The sequence below is a fragment of the Herpailurus yagouaroundi genome, unplaced genomic scaffold, assembly GCF_014898765.1.
Source record: "Herpailurus yagouaroundi ecotype Mexico unplaced genomic scaffold, PumYag 222, whole genome shotgun sequence".
Taxonomy (NCBI): Eukaryota; Metazoa; Chordata; class Mammalia; order Carnivora; family Felidae; genus Herpailurus; species Herpailurus yagouaroundi.
In genome coordinates, this window is record NW_024412453.1 from 17,838,640 (window position 1) to 17,855,745 (window position 17,106).

General features: G+C 49.4%; 1 protein-coding gene across 1 annotated transcript in view; it reads right to left on the reverse strand.

Moving 5' to 3' along the window:
• The window catches only part of LOC121019331 (ATP-binding cassette sub-family A member 17-like), a 76,861-nt gene extending 63,595 nt beyond the window's left edge, over positions 1-13,266 (reverse strand). Inside the window, exons 1-7 of the mRNA XM_040458683.1 lie at positions 13,150-13,266; positions 12,500-12,758; positions 8,067-8,194; positions 6,849-7,011; positions 5,204-5,463; positions 4,426-4,542; positions 3,002-3,119 (exon numbers count right to left, since the gene is read on the reverse strand). Of these exons, the coding sequence (XP_040314617.1) occupies positions 3,002-3,119; positions 4,426-4,542; positions 5,204-5,463; positions 6,849-7,011; positions 8,067-8,194; positions 12,500-12,758; positions 13,150-13,266 (1,162 nt within the window). The remainder of the gene's footprint in view (positions 1-3,001; positions 3,120-4,425; positions 4,543-5,203; positions 5,464-6,848; positions 7,012-8,066; positions 8,195-12,499; positions 12,759-13,149) is intronic.
• Positions 13,267-17,106: the final 3,840 nt, after the last annotated feature.

A 17,106-nucleotide genomic window follows, 5' to 3' on the forward strand; every position in this document is an offset into this window, starting at 1 on the left:
GTTAAATAGAATTATCATCCAGCATCTACACTCCTAGGTGTATGCCCAAAGGAATTGAAAGTAAACTCAAACAGACACTTGTGCACAAATGTTCACAACAGCATTGTTCACATTAGCCAAAAGGTGGAAACAACCCAGTTTCCATCAACAGATGAAAAGATAACCAAATGTGGTCTGTCCATATTATGGAATAGTATTCAGCCATCTAAGGAATGAAGTGAGGTAGGAGTCCAAGTGCCTATCTGGTTGTCCCAGCACCATTTGTTAAAGAAACTGTTCTTTTTCCATTACATGGTCATGGCACCCTTGTCAAAATCAATTTTGCCTATTAGATGTATGGGCTTATTTCTAGACACTCAATTCTTTTCCATCAGTCTATCTATGTTCATGCCAGTACCACACTGTTTTGATCCCTACAGCTTTGTAGTAAGTTTGAAAATCAGGAAGTGTGAGTCCTCTAACTTTGTTATTCTTTTTTGAAATTGTTTTGGCTTTTCAAGGCCCATTGCCATTCCATGTGAATTTTATGATCATCTTGTCCATTTATGAGAAAAAGGAAGCTGGGATTTTAATAGGATCTGAATAGAATCTGTAGATCAATCTGGGGGAATAGGGCCGTTTTAACAATACTAAGTCTTCCAATCCATGAACATGGGATGTCTTTCCAATAAGTCATCTTTGATTTCTTTTACCAAGTCTCTTATCTCTGTGGTCAGAATTATTCCTGAGTATTTTATTTTGGATGGCATTTTAAGTGGAATTGTTTTCTTGATTTCCTTTTGGGGATGGTTACTGTGCGTGTATAGAAACACAACTGATTTTTGCGTGTTGACCTTGTATCTTGCAAATTTGCTGAATTCATTTGTTTCTGGATTCAAATTCGCTGGATTCAAAGTTCTTTTTGTGGATTCTTTAGGATTTTCTCTGTATAAGATCATGTCACGTTTGAATAGAGAGAGTTTTGCTTCTTCCTCTCCAGTTACATGTCTTTGGTTTCTTTTTTCTTCTTAATTGCTCCGGCTAGAACTTCCAGTACAGTGTTGAATAACAGAGGGGAAAGTGGGCATCCTTATCTTGTTCCTGATCTTAGGGGGAATATTTTCAATTATTCACCATTGAATATGATGTTAGTTGTGGGGTTTTCGTAAATGCTCACTATTGGTTGAGATACTTCCTTTAAATTTTAGTTTGTTAAAATTTTTTTATCATGAAAAGCACTGGGTTTTGTCACATGCTTTTTCATTATTTTTCATATGTTGAATTATTCTTCCATTCTTGGGATAAACCCCACTTGGCATAGTGTGTAATCATTCTAATATACTGTTGGATTTAGTTTGCTAGTGTTTTGTTGATGATTTTTCCATCTCTGTATTCATAAGGAATTTTAGTCTGTAGTTTTTTTGGTCTGATGTCTTTTCCAGCTTTGGTATCAAGGCAACGCTGGCCTGTAGAATGAGTTTGGAATATTTTTGTTTTTATTTTTAGTTGTAGTTTAGTTTAATTTAGTTTAATTTACTTATGTTGGATGCAAGTCTCTTATGATATATAGTACTTGCAGATGTTTTCTCCCAGTCTGTGGTTGTCTTTTCACTTTCTTGATGGTATCCTTTGAAGCACAAAGTTTTTAACATTGAGGAAATCCAGTTTATCCATCTGCTTTTTTATGATTTATGCTTTTGTTGTCATGTCTAAGAAATCACCACCTAACCCCAGATCACAAAGATTTATGCCTGTATTTTCTTTTCAGGATTTTGTAATTTTAACTCTTATATTTGGAGTTACAATCCATATTGAGTTGATTTTGTGCATGATGTGATGTAGGGTCCAATTTCATCTTTTGCACGTGGATATCCAGCTATCCCAGCACCCGTTGCTGAAAAGACTGTTCCTTATTCCTTGCCTGTTGAATTGTTTCGGCCCCTTCATCAAAAAGCAATTGGTCGTAGACTCTGAGTTGCGTAAGTATATATTTGCCTTCACTTGGGACTGTTTCCTACTCTGGTCCTGCTTTATTGTGCTTCTGACCTCATTGGTTTTGTCTTTTATTTCCAGCCTGTGCTTATTTCTTGTGTGTGAACGCAAGCTCAATTTTGGGGGTTTCAGACTTCTGTACCACATTAACCTTAGCTTTTGAGCATCCTTTTGATACTTATGCTCTAAGGTATCCAAGTAACTCTCTTCCTTGACCATCCCCCCTGCCATGCTTGCCCTTGAGCTATTGAGGGATAGTGGGACACTAGGTAGAGAATTTGAATCAGGAGATAGTGTCCAAGCCCAGTCAGCCTCCCAAAGAACCCACCCCCATCTTGGCAGGGTCCATATTTTCCAGGGCCCACATATTAGAACATGGTATCTGATGTCAAATATTCACCAATGTAAACAATAAATTGCCTGGCTTCATTTATACCACATTTTTATTTTTCCCAAATTCTTTTAAGCCTTTTTGTTGTTGTTACCACCTGCTGGACCCGTCCTCCATTCATGTTTTTACCTCCGTCTCTCTATTTGAATCAGGACTCAGTTATCCCACACTCTGACTTTGACTCCATTTCCTGTTATTTTTGTCTCTAGTAGTTCAGCAACTCTACCAACAGTTTTAGAGGTAACACCCCTCTGACAGGACCAAAGTCCCAGGAATTCCTCTCTTACTGTGGTGTCTTATAAGCTACCCTATCATTGTGCCCAACTCACAATCAAGACCTGGAAACCTGTCTGCACTGGATGTCTTACCCTTCATTTCCTTCCACATTGGGACTTACCATTTGCTTCCATTTGAAATGACATTTAGAAGCCAAATGAGGCATAAAGATATACGTATATAGAGACAGTTCCCTAAGCCTTCAATGGGGAATGGAACTGCTCTACTGCTAAAGTAACCATAGAGGTGAAAACTTGGCTTTGGAGAAATAATAATTAATGATGCACATAACTGGAATAGCAATGCTACCAGAAAAAGAAGTCACACACACACTCCCCGACTGAGAATTTTATCAGGACTCACCTTTTTGGAAGAATGTGCTGATCATGAATGCAAAGAAAATGGTGGCCGTGGCAAAAGACAGTAGGAAAACAAATATCAAGCTAGGGTCGCTGTTCCTGAACACCGCCACACTGTTCACCTATGGAACAGTCACAAACACACATTGTTTTTACGTGGAAAGAATGAGGAGAGGCATAAAATACCCTGAAAACAATGCAGAACTTTTATTTATTTATTTATTTATTTTAATGAATTTGTTTTATTTTTTATTTTAGAGAGAGCATGAGTGGGGGAGAGGTGCAGCGGGAGGGGAGGGAGAGATAGAGAGAGAAAGAGACTCTTTTTTTTTTTTTTTCTGGATCAGACATGATGTGGTTTAATACTACACAGGGGATACAGAGGGGGAAAAAAAATCCTATGATTGAAGCCAAGGCTTTAAGGAAGACACTTTCTTAGGTATTAGAGAAAGAGACTCTTAAGTAGGCTCCATGCTCCACATGGTACCTGACTTAGGACTTGATCCCACGACCCTGGGATCATGACCTGAGCCAAAATCAAGAGCCAGACGCTCAACCAACTGAGCCACCCAGGGGCCCCAGAACAATGCAGAAATTGTTTTAAAACCACAAGATTAGTCTAAATTAAACAACATATCTTGATTTTTTTTTAAGGCATAACTTTGATCCAGCGTCCATTACCTTTTATAAATTACGCTCTGTACGTGTATCTTCTTTAAAGACAGCATACGTCTGAATTCGATTTTTGATCCAATGTGAATCTCTTTTGCTTTAATAAGAGACTTTATCCCATTTTTCATTGTCGCTCTTATAATAACTATAGTATTTCTTTTGACACCTCACGTCTCCTCTTTTTAATGCTTTCTGGCCGTTTTCTTTGTTTTATGTATTTTGCCATGTGGTCTGGGTTTTCTTGCCTACCTTTATCCAAAGTGCCCCAATTTGGGTAATTTAGAAGCTAAATCTTCATTTATCCACATGGTGGATTATAATTTAGCTATCAGATGCAAGTTAGCAAATTGGAACACCAGATCTCGATGGCAGCACGGAGGAAAATTTAACACGGTAGGATGGGCCTAAGAGGACGTTCTCCATCTTTTACAACAACTGTTTTCAACTATTTGCGGAGTTGTAATGTTTTTAAGTTTATAAAATACTTTAATTAGGAGACGAATCCCACTTCCCTGACGAAATTAACCACACCCGCGTCCAGTACTTGCAGCCTCAGGAATGGAAGGCCGTCAAGGCTCTCCCGGATGGTGCAGCTTCAGTGCCCGATGCCCGCAAAGTTTCCGCAAATACCACCTGAGGTTGCCCCAAGTGCGCGTCCCTGGATGTGCTCTCATCTTCTGTCGAGTCTCAGCCCCGCCGCCCTTCCCGCAGCCACCTTCCTTCCGCTTAGCGTGTGCGGAGGGACCGGACACGCACCTGTGTGCAGAAGAGGACGGTCATGAAAGAAACGGCGAGGAGGGCCGAGACGAAGGACATGATGAACCAGGCAGCCCAATGTTGCCAGTTGTCCACTCCCATCATGCACATGTACTCCTAGAGAAAGCAGAGGAGCCCGGCGTCCCACCACTGCCAGCGCCACGCACCCACCGCGGCCTCGCAGGTGGCCTCGCTCAGACGGTGCTGAGTGCACAAGACGGAGCAAACCGTGCATGGTCGGTGAGGCCACGCAAGGTCTGGGGAGCCTCCGGCAGGCGATTTCTATATACAGTCATAAGAAGCAATCGAAGGAGAAGAAAATTAAAGTGAGGAGGCAGAGGGTCTCTACCGAGAGCAAAAAGTGAGGAGACAGGTAACGGGAGAGCGCAGGCAGGCAGAGAGACTCGGGGCAGCCTGTGTTGGGTTGGGCTCCCGGCTGCAGCCACAGAGAGAGCGACTCATCCTGGGCGGACAGCCTCTCCTGTGCGCTCATCAGGGAGTCGGTCCGCAGGCATCTTCTGAACAGCTGCCGTGGGCAAGTCCAAAAGCAAGGACTCACGTGGTCACAGCAGACGGCATCGCCTACATTGTAAGCAGGTCAAATGACGAACCACCGTCCGACATCCGCCATCCATCCCTCAGGGGGAGGTCCCTCTAACACCCATGCAGCCTCGTCCCTGCCGCGGCCTCATCCCCACCCGGGTCATTTTTCATCGGTGCTTGTACACGTCCCCGCCCCGGGAGAGGCTCGCACCCCACGCCGGGGGGGGGGGGTTACCTTCAGTTTTTTCTCCTTCTCCAGGGCAATGGAATTGATGATGATGAGCTCGATGCAGATGAAGCTGAGCATGAGCAGAAGAGGGAACTCGTTCTGAAGGGTCACCAGGAGCCTGTCCTGGATGTGGGCTCCGTGGGGGAACCTCTTCACAAGCACACTCAGGCCCTCAAACATCTCGGTCGTCCCGTTGTGGGCGTGGTAGTGCATGATGGCCTTGTCCAGCGCATGCTGGATGGCCAGGAAGCCTTCGTTGCTGTATCCTGCGTGAGAGGACAGCAGACACCCGAGCATAAGAGACTCGGAAGACTGGAGGTGCAGAACACCCGCTGAGCGAGGCGGGTCGTGGCTAACGATTCCTGGAGACGATCGGGTGGGAGCGGGCCGGGCTCCCTTGGAGTCCACGTGCCGCCACGGGGAAGAAGGAGCAGCGTCCCCAGGGGCCCCCTGTGGCTGTGATGGTGTCTTTTATCAGAAAACAGGGCAAAGGCATCCTGAGCCCACAAAACAAGGGGTGTCCATTGCCACGCTCTTGCACGGTGGGGCCGCATCCTCTCCCCTAAGTGCTCGGGCTTCAGGGAGAGGGTGCTTGCTCTGCACTTCCGGTCACCAGGACACACGAAATGGTTAAATGCAAAGGACTTGGGAGACACGCGCCCCCTCACCTACTGGGACCTCTGTCTGAGCTGTCACTGCTGTGGTCCGAGGGTTATGGTTGTTGAATTTTGCTGCCAAGCCTCAAAGCCAAACTTTACCACCGGCAACGTTTATTTTCATACAGTGTAGTCGGTGGGCGAAGGTCAGCTTTTGGGAAAAATAGGTCGGAGGGCAGAGATCCCCGCTGTGGGGATCTCGTAAGAGTTAAAGGCCCCACCTCCCAGCAGGGGTTACCGGCCCTCCACATGGGCAGAGCCAGCGTGGGGTACCCAGCAGTAAAGGGGAGGTGACCACAGTCTCCCGATGGCCTTGACCTACACAGACCCCTGGATCTGTCAGCACGAAAAAGGGAGGAACAAATTGCTGATAATAAAATTCCGGGAACCATCACGGAGTCTTCACGGCATATCGGAGCGTTTCCTCTGCAGAACCGTTGGCATCCTTTCTAGAATCGCATGGAATGATAAGCCCTCGGGTTTACATTCCCACTCGCTGGGCTTGCGGGCCCAAAGTTCACGACAGTTGCGTGGCCATCCTCCAGGGAGGTGCACGCTGTCTGCTCGATTTCCTGAGAGCTGTCCGCTCCCTACCAGGGAGGTCTCCCCGAACCCTGCACAAAGAGGGAGACCCCAGGTCTACAGTGACGTGGAGGCCAGGCCTCCGAGCTGCCCCACGGCTTCTCCCCTGGCCTGCAGAGAGCTGAAGACCATCAGGTATATAAGCAAACGTGAGTACGTGCGGAGACAAAAAGAAGAGACGCGCCCTCCTTGTTCCCGTAAAATGCCCCCCCTCCTCCCTCAAACAGCTCAGTGTCACAGCCTTACTGCTCTTTAACTTCCTCTAGAATGAAAGCGTTTTACTCAGTGATATGTTTCTAAACGTTACTCCTTCAGCCTCTTTTGAGCTGCTAGCTTAGCAAGGGTTCAGACGGCAGTGACAGCGCGAGAGGCACGTGCGTGTGGGCGAGACCTAATCGTTGGGGCTTCCTCACCAGGGAGTCCGCCGTCTGAATGCCCTAAGGCCCGGGGCTCTTGGCTTGGGTTGGGAGGGTAGAGGAAGGATGTGCCCCAGCTGTCCACATAATCTTGTTTGGAGGTCAGCTGCGCGATTAAGGAGTTCCTCTGCGTGTAGCTGAAGCGCAGGCGGTACTTAACCTGCAGGGGATAAAGAGAGGACGACCTGGGTCACAGGGTCCCCACGCTCAGCCAGGACTCGTGTCTGCCGCCAGCTGTGATTGGAGGGAAGGCCGATCCCTCCCTCCCCTGCGAGGAGCGCTCAGCGGTCTGCCCAGGAGAGCCCCCTTCAGGAAGGTGGTTCCGAGCGCGGACACTGGAGCGGGGCCACCAGGACCCAAACCCCAGACCTCTCACCGAATGGCAGTGGCGGGTCAGGCGGGTGACTTGACCTTCTTGCCTCGGTTTTCTCATCCGTACAACGCGGATGAGGTTAACAGCACTTGCCCCAGAGGCACTGTAGGATCAAGTCAGATGGTCCCTGGGGTGTGCCTGGCAATTGTTATTGCTCGAAAAGCGTTGCTGGTTGTTTATCAACGTGTCTGTCTCCAGCTGCCAACACCCCCATGCAAGTTCTAGCCATTAATCATCAGGCAGCACAGGACGACACCAAAGCTACACACGAGCGGCTTCCCCGCCCCCGATGGGAGCCACTGCCTTGTCCTCAGACAGACAGACCTACCATACTGGAGCCCATGTCATTAGTGTGGTGGTCTGATGACAACCACAACCAGTCCTTCTGGAAAGTGCCTCCGTCCCCGGCTCGGTTCTGGGCACAAACTCATTTGATGCCCGCAACAGCTGAGTTAGGAACTGCTAGTACTCCCGCTACACCGGTGGGGAAACTGAGGCCGGGAAATGTCGGCGCCCCACCCACGGCTAGAGAGCCAGTGGTTGCCAAGCCGGAATCCAGTCTGCCATCCAGCAGCTGGAATTCATGGTCCCCTTCTCTCAGCCCGAGGTCTCCCTGGGCAGGCCTCTCTTGCGAGGAACCCGAACACTGGGAGGTGCCCCGGGGCCAGGTTGGAGGCAGTGAAACCGGGAGCATTTTCTCACCTCCTCCGGAAGAAAGGCAGCCAGGTGGCAAAGCAGACACAGGGAGACAGGGGGCAGCCCAGGTGGCGAGACTCCCTAATGGGCCCACACGCGAGCCCGGGAAGCATGGTGAGGCCGTTCCGGGACCGGATGGCCCTTACCTTCAGCGGCAGGGGTTGCTTGCTGTCATTGAAGGTGTGATCGAAGACAATTCCAGCCAACACGAAGAAGGCTTTGGGATCCTGGAGTATGTAATTTTCAAACAAAGGCACTGAAGAATGGCCTAGGACTGTGGAGAGAAAAGTCCCGTGAGCAAGCAGGCTGCCCCCCCATCCCCGCCTCCCTGAGCCGGTGCCGGGGGGGCCGCAAGACCCCCCCCCACACACACACCTTCCTCCATCATTCTGCGAACACATGAGTACATTCGATGGCCGGGAGCCACGCGAGGTGGTGACAACGGTCTGAATGCCCGCCATCTCTCGTCCCAGGCCCTCCAGCTGGGCGGCGCTGAGGGCCACAGGAGGTGGAACTCACCCTTGGCCATGTTGATGGGGAGCTGTCCATAGCTCGTCTGCGTGGCTACGGCAACCGAAATGGGAGACAGAATCACAGACAAACGTAGCTGTTCTGATGAGAAAAATAATTGCTCCGGTCCCCGGCCCTCGCGTGTGGCGAGGCTGTCATCTGGGATCCTCCTCGAAAGTAATTCTTGCTCAGAATGTGGAAGGCATCACCGCATCATTCCGCCTCCTCGCCGCCAGCCGGGTGTCTTCTCTGAGAGCTCATTGGCTTCTGCGCCTTTATCTCCGCGCAGAAGTCACTAGCGCACGTCCACGGCTGTCCCTTTCTGCTGTCCTCTTAGGAAGTGGTGAGACTGCGCACCTCGCAGACACAGCCGCTCTTGCGGGAACCTTCTGTGAACTGCTCTGTCCCCTCCCCTCTGTGTGTCCAGTTGCTTCCTTTTAGAAACCCTCGTGGGTGGGCGGGACGCGGTCGCTCTTGCTTCCCCTTTTCTTCATCCTGTTGCTGGACATTGTCATGCGCCTCCCAGACCTTGTCTCCCAGCCATCACACGCGTCCACTCGGTCGTTTCCCTGGGAGCGATTTCGCCGATCTAAATTTCCAAGTCCGCTTCTGTTCCTTTGACCACATCTCCGTGCCATGGGAGTCCAGTTTTGTTTTGGCGTGGCAGCATTCCCTCAAACGTCTCTGAGAATATGGAGTTTTTTCAAATGAACCGACTCATGGTAAGAACCTCCAATGATGCTGGAGGTTATGTGGCATGTCGAAAGGCTCCTCGATGAGACTGAACTTTAACTTTTCATCAGAACAAAACCCATTCTTGGCGGGGGTGGGGGGGGGAGCCAAAACGAATCACTTGGTCCACAAGATTTGAGACTGAATCCAGTCTCCAACTGTGTGATAGAAATGGAAATCCTTTCTCTTCCTGGTTCAGCATTGCTCCCGCTCCCCCGATGTCCTCAGCCCCTTCGGTGGTAGTGGGGGGGGGGGGGGGAGGTCACTACTTTTAGCTGCAGCTAAAAGTTATTTTATTTTCATTTCTAGTTCTGTTCGGTCCTCTTCTTTTTTCAGATCGGCTGGGTAAGTCTGCATCGTGACATATCTGGGGAATAGGATTATGAGTGAATCTTCCTATTTTCCTCTATATAGTTTGTTTCCTTAGCCATATTTATGTTTCTTTTTAAACACACACATGTACATAAACATTTGGCTAAATTGAGGAAAATAGCATACATACAGGAAGGTGTACAAAACACAAACGTTCGTTTTTTTTTTTTTAACGTTTATTTATTTTTGGGACAGAGAGAGACAGAGCACGAACGGGGGAGGGGCAGAGAGAGAGGGAGACACAGAATCAGAAACAGGCTCCAGGCTCCGAGCCATCAGCCCAGAGCCCGACGCGGGGCTCGAACTCACGGACCGCGAGATCGTGACCTGAGCTGAAGTCGGACGCTTAACCGACTGCGCCACCTAGGCGCCCCTAAACGTTCGTTCTAATGAGCGGTTATAAAGTTCACAGCGAAGTCATCACCTCTTGGGTCAAGAAACAAAATTTGTACCCTAGATTTGTTTGTTTAGATAGTTTCTTACTATCAATTTGGTTCTTCATTGCTTTCAAGAACGTAGTTTTAATATTTGTCCAGCGTATGTTTTTCAACAGGCCAACATAACCCAGTCTGCCCTCTTAGCAGAAACAAATAGCAGTAATCTCTTTCCCAGAAATTTCCGGGAAACATCCCAGTGTTTCCTTGGCTCTGGCTGAGTTAGGTGTCATCCCTGGACAAGTCACGGTAGCAAGGGGACCACGAAGTGCAGAGTGGTGTAGCCACGGGAGTCATCCTGAGCCCAAGGAGGAGGCACCAAGGGCTGACGGCAGGAGAGGGGTCCAGCCCCCCAGGGAAAGAACAGGCTGTGAGGATCGTCAAAAGGGAAAACAGATGTCTGTCACGGTTTGGAGAGCTCCTCAAACCACTGCCCTTCCTTCCAGGGTGTAGGATTTACTTAGGGGAATGGCCCCAAAGAGCAAAATCTAATTTTTATTTCTTATCCTATTATGTGATTTGAAAATGTGAATGCAAACAATTCTGGTGTTCATCGTTCTTATTCTTTTATTGAAATTTTAAGGTTTATTTTTTGTGTTTTTCTTTTTTTAACGTTTAAATTCCAGAAAAATACATTCTAAACTTCTAGCAAAGAATTCTGCGAAGTGGCATTTGGGGTGAGAACTTGACTTTTCACTCTAAACCTTATATTATTTCACGTGCAGTTATGTAATAAGGAGAGAGGGAGGAGCGGAAGGCAGACGGCCGTCTGTCCCGGGGACGCAGAGCGCGCAGAGAGAAGCGTGGCGGCGGAAGCGGCCGGAGGCGGAAGCAGTGGCAGGTCCCGGAACCGCGGGACTCAGCCCAGGAGACTCCCGCAGGCGGAGGTCGGAAGCGTCCTTGGCACAGCGCGCACGCGCAGAAGAAAGCCTGGAAGGAAAGCCCTGGAACCTGCGACGCCAAGGACCGAGAATCGACAGCGATGAGGTAAGAAGTGAGTCGGAGGTAATGAAACAGAATTAACGCCTCGAGACACCCCATACGAGGAGGGAGACGGTGCCCGAGGTAGGATCTTAAGGGAAGACAGAAGAGAAATGCTTTCTTCTCCGTGGAGGCGACCGAGGGGTCCCAGGGAGTGAGGTGGGGATCCAGGCCGGATGCAAAGGCCGAATGTTTGGGGAGCCGGAGGGCTGCTCACGGACAGGAGCCCAAGGCCCCGGGTTCATCTCCGTCTCCCTGCGAGACCCGGAGAGCAGCCAGAGGAAAAGACAGATCGCGCCAGACAACTTCTCTTCAAACCCCTGCCACACGGGCGGCCTCGCGCACATGGAGGAAAACCCAAGACTTGGGGGAGGCGTGTGAGTCTCCTGCACACACTCCAGCTCGGACCACTCCCCCCCCCCTTCCTTCAGCCTGGTTCAGGGCGGCCACACCCCACCCCAGCCTCGCCGCGGCCCCCACCTGCCCCCCCACCCCGAGTCCCGAGGCCGCCGTCATCCCACTTCGCAAGTCGTGTTCTTCACCTGCACCGCGGTATCATCTCCAGCCTCCTAAGAGGAGCTTTCTCTGTTGTGTTTTGTTTCCAATCTCGTACTAGTAGAATTAGAATGGTATTTTAGGTTGCCAGGCAAGCGCAAAGCCCCAAAACAGCGGCCCCCACGCGTGTTGCCACTGAGGGCCTTTAAAAGAATTGTCTGCGTTGAGTGGCACTCAGAGCTGGGAGAGGAGAGCCCTTCCTTTTCACTCGGTACCTTATGTATTATTAGAACACCTTTACAAAAGCATATATTACAATTATGGCAATTTTGGAACATGACTCCACATTTTGTGGATTCCGCGTTTTGAAAAACCGTATCTACCTAACTCCATTAACGAACGCATTTATTCATTCAGTAAATATGTATTGAGCAGCGAGTGTCTGCCAGGCATGAAGGAGGCCCAGTGATGAAGAAAACGGACAGGGCCCTCTGCCCTCAGGGAGGTGGAGCCCAGCAGGCTTGTCAACCGCAGACTTGACACAGAAAGCCCATAGTGGCGGTGTGACGAACCGTGAATCCGAGATCTCTGACCGTAGCCAAAGGGGCTCAGAGAGAGACGAAGGCGCAGCTGAGAAATCTAAATAAAGCCCGGCTGGCAGCTTGCCCAGTGCCCCTGAAAGGAGCCTGGAGGGAGGGGTAGGGCCAGACCCGGGACTAGTGCAGTGGAAGCCACCAGAGGGGCAGAAGCACAAGGCTGGCCAGACCTTTCGGACCTTTGAGAGACCTTCTTGGCTGCATGCAGAGACTGGCTTAGAATTGATTAAAATGAGAAGAGAGACGGACGGCTAATTCAGACTCTCCCAAGTCGCCGGAACGTGGTTGCGGCAATCAGAGACCTCGTGGGCGGCTTTCCCCCAGCTGTCACCTCCACAGACATTTTAGGATTTGGAGACCCCAGATACGGAATCACGACGATACGCACCCTCAGGAAACAGCCTCGAACTCTATAAAATTGCCCTCCCTCCCTGTCCTTACCCCATCTTTATGTCTCACCTTCAAACTCAACGTCAAAGGATTTCCCCACCGCTTCAGTGATAGCCTTCAACGTTTCGCTTTTGGAAGAGACATACGCTAGTTGGTATCTGGTGTGAGTAGGAAAATAGAAGAAGTCTGGCAGTAAACCGATATCGATGGCCAGGTAGTTGACAGGAGGTATTTTCTTGGGCAAACTGTTTAAACGCAGGTACATGACGATCATGGAGAAGAGTAGCGGCATTAGGATTTCAAGCACTGTTATCAGAGTCTTCCGCTTCTAGAACAGAAAGGAAAGCAGCATGAGAACGCGAGTGTTAAGTCACCACACGGCGACGTTTCTTCCATTTAAGAAGCCCTTTCATTCTCCCCCACCCCCAGCCTCCCTGCACAACCCACAAAAAAGAAGAAAATAGAGAATGAACTAAATGGCTTCTCTTTCTGGACTTTTCCATGACATCAGCGTCGAGAAACCAGTAATGATGATGCAACCTTCAGTGATGACGGTTTGCGGAATTCCAGTGGGAACCTGGCTTATTTGTAGGAACGGGCCCCGTTTCAAGTACAGTTGTTGATTTTTTCTTTAATCAGTTATTAGATGCCAGCGTGACATAAACATTCAGTCCCCCCACCCCGGACATGCCCACGGCTCCAAGGACCACCTTACCCACCTTCAGGATGAAATTCTTCCAAAGAAGAAGTTTTAAATTCCTGACCATTGTCACTTTCCCACCGGAAGGGGAGGGATCAGCACCAGCTGGGAAGCAAACGGGGCAACTGTCAGGCATCACACACACGTGCCCTCCTGTCCTTGAGCTGTCTGCTCTCGGACTTTCAGAGCATCGTTTCTTCTTTTTTGCGGGCTCCCCCTCCTCTGCCCACCTCGAAACATCCCAGCGGGGCTCGGCTGACACTCCCCCGTGGGCAATCTCACTTGGTCTTTGATGTTGAAATGCACGGACACACTGATGATTTCCACATTCCTGTCTACAGCCTGCACCTGCCGGGTCTCCTGCCCCAACCCCTCCTGTCCGAGCAGGAGCCCAGCTTCATGAGGACAAGGTTGTGCGAAGGTCTCCCTGTCTCCTCTCGTCTCCCATTTTCCCCTGCCCCGCTGCGGGCCTGGCTGTGATCCAGAAGGGACAGAAGTGGCTTCTGCTCACAGCCCACGCACCTGCCGTGGCATGCCTCCCTCATGCGTCATTAAGCTACTGAACGTGCTGTTTATTTACTTCTTGTTTGATCTGATTTCCCTCTGGAATGCATGCTCCATGAAAGCAGGATTTTTTTGGGGGGTGGGGGGGGTGGGAGGGGCTGTTTTTTGTTGTTTCACTACGGAGCCCCCAGACTCCAGAGCAGGGCCAGCGCGTGCTCACCACTCAGTAAACACGGGCCCGAGAATAAAGGCGTCAGAGGGCACACGGCTTATGTGAGGACATGGCTGTGACAGAGATGCTTGTGGAGAAAGGACGCTCTGCGGTGGCAGCATGAGCCTCCCCTTCTGCTCTCTGCTTCTCGCTATATCACGTGCTTTAGCTTTTAGCTGCTGCCACCTCACGATCTTCATTTCCAGAAAAATGTTTTTCCGCTAGTGAAAGAACGGATGTGTTTTCCTCTGGTGAAAGCGTCTCTGACGTTGCCGATTAGAAACGAAGACACCGCGTTGTGAGCTCACTAAACGTCACTGGAGGTGAGCTTTAAAATGGCAGGTGGTGTGATTGAATTTCACCTCCATAGTAGAAAAAAAAAAAACAAAACAAAACAAAAAAAAAAAAACGAGCGCAAGACAGGTTTAGAGTAGTCAGCCGTGGCTGCAGCCCATCTGGTCTGGCCAGCAACCCCAACCACCGGCATTAATTTCCTGCCCACGGCTCTGCCGCCTCCTGGGACTGGCTGGACTCGTCTCTAGGTCTTGTTATGGCCCTATGTTATGTGTCCCCCCCGCCCCATTTGCTGTGTCTAAGTCCTAATCCCAGGATCTCAGACGGTGACAGTTTTTAGAGGCAGGGACTTGACCGGGGCGACCAAGGTAAAATGAAGCTGTCGGGGTGGCCTGTGTCCTCACAGAGGAGATGTGGACACAGAGGCAGCGGGGGGTGCGCGGGCACAGAGAACGCACGAGGGGTGGACAGCCCAGGAGAGGGAAGGAAGTGGCAGGAGGGAGCACCCTTGCCACCGCCTGGATCTTGGACATCTGACTTCTCGAACTGTGGACAAATACATTTCTTTTGTCTCGGGCACCCGGTGTGTGGTGTTTTGTGAGTGCAGCCGGACTGGATGAAAACAGCTCTGCGCCACGGTCCGCTCCCAGCTGGAGCATGTTGCTCTAATGGCAAGAAGCCAAGCCAAGCCGCGCAAACGCATTTAAAGCATCTTGTCACACTCCCTTGTGAACCACCCCACCGGCCAGAGTGCATCACACAGCTGAGCCCAAGATCAATACAAGAGGGAAGGAAACCGTCTGCTCTGATGGGGGGGGCACTGCTGACTCACCTGGTGAGGGGCATGGGTATAAACTTTAATATGGGGGGAGAAGGAAGAATGGGGAACAGCCACGTACCAAAACACCCAACTTTTAGGGCTTCAGAGCTGGTGTCGGAATTTGCCAGCCTGAACAGCCACGCCATGTAGACGAGGAGGTGTTTGGCTCATTACTGGCCCGGCACAGATTCAAAGAAAAAACACCCAGAGACCATGAGAATGCATGGTTTTCTCCAACCGCAGCTGCTGTTCAGTGGAATGGGACAGGAAAATAATTAGAGTAGATGGAGGTTTTCATACTGAGCACCTTTTCAAATTTGTGATAATACAGGTAGACTGTTCCTTTTATTTTTTTATTTAAAAAGTTGTTTTAATGTTTATTTTGGCGGGGCACAGTGCAAGTCGGGGAGGGGCAGAGAGAGAGAATCCCAGACAGGCTCCGTGCTGTCCGCACCGAGCCCGACGTGGGCCTTGAACTCACAAAACCATGAGATCACGAACTGAGCTGAGATCAGGAGTTGGACGCTTAACTGACTGAGCAACCCAGGCACCCCTAGACTGTTCCTTTTAAAAGAAAGTTTACTTCGGTGCTATTGATTTACGACAAGTAGCAACTATGCACGGAAGGCACTGTATCTGGGCGCGATGCCACCATCAAAAGATGAGTCAGTAATGGGGGCACCCAGCTGGCTCAGTCCGTGGAGCACGTGACTCTTGGTCTCAGGGTCTTGAGTTCAAACCCCATGTTGGATGTACAGATTACTTAATAAAAAAAATAAATTAAAAGATCAGTCAGTAATAGAACTCATCTTGTTGGAAATCAGTAGCTTAAAATAAGCCCTAGTAAGGGAAATAATGTGTACGAAGGAAAAGGTTACAGTACAAGGTGGAAACGAGAATCAAAAGCGGTACACTTAAGGGTAACCCAATTGATGAAACAGAACAAAATTCCAGAAAGAGGCCACAGATACACGGTCACTTGATCTTCCACAAAGCTGACGCTGCAGGACAAGGACGCACGGTCTTCCTGACAGATGGCTCAGGGCCGACCAGCTATCGATATAGGAGACCATGTATCCTGACTCCTGTCTCCCACCACACACAAAGTACCAACTTCAGATGAAATACAGATCTAACTGTGAAGAGTGAAGCAATGAAGCTTTTAGGGGGAAAGATAGGAAAACATATTCGTGACCTTGTAGCAGGCAGAGATTTGTTAAAGACGACTCTAAACCCCTAAACATAAAACTTGGGCAAACTGAACTGCATCCAAATTAAGGATTTCAGTTCCAGAAAAGAGCCAGTAGGAGAGTAAGTGAAGCCAGAATGAGTAAAGGTATCTTCAAGTCACTAAGAAAAAGACAGACTTCCCACCAGAAAAATAGGCTTGAGAGACTTGAGCAATTTCCAAAAGAAAATGCCCAAATGCCTGACGGACGTAAGAAAAAGTGCTCAACCTATCTGGTCTTCAGGAAACGCGTTTTAAAGCCACAGCGGCCACACTGAGACACAGATTTCTGCATGGGATGGTCACTGGACGGCACTCTGGAAACGAGCACTTTTGCAGAGAAAAGGAGGCAGGCGAGTCAAAGGGGTCCAAGCCCTGGCCATTTCCACAGGCACAACACGACACAAACTCTGAACCGTCCACCCCAAGCTCAGTTGCGAGGACGGTATGCAAACAGGTCCCAGAAAAGCAAGACAATCCATTTGTGCTGTATTTAGGAAAACAAATTACCGGGATAGAAAAAGAAAAAAAAAAGGGTTAAAATAAGCAACAGAGCAACTATTCACAACATCTATGAGAGCGTTACTACTAGCCCTTTGAGCCAACAACCTCACGTCTAGGCATCTATTCTACAGGTGCACCTGTGCACGTATGAGCTGACGCCGTACAAGGTTATTCACTGCAGCATTGTTTATAATAGCGAAGGAGTGAAAAAACAGCCTGGTACCCACCATAGGGGATTAGTTTATAATACAAACGATTACACATCTGAACAATGAAGTGATACGCGATCGTAGAAAAAAATTAAGAGCTCAGAGTACTGGCTGTCTTCTGGGATCTGCGGGATAAATGCGAGAAAATAAGTTATGTTATTTAGACCACCCAATCTGTCGTATTTGTTCTGCAAAATAGGTATTCT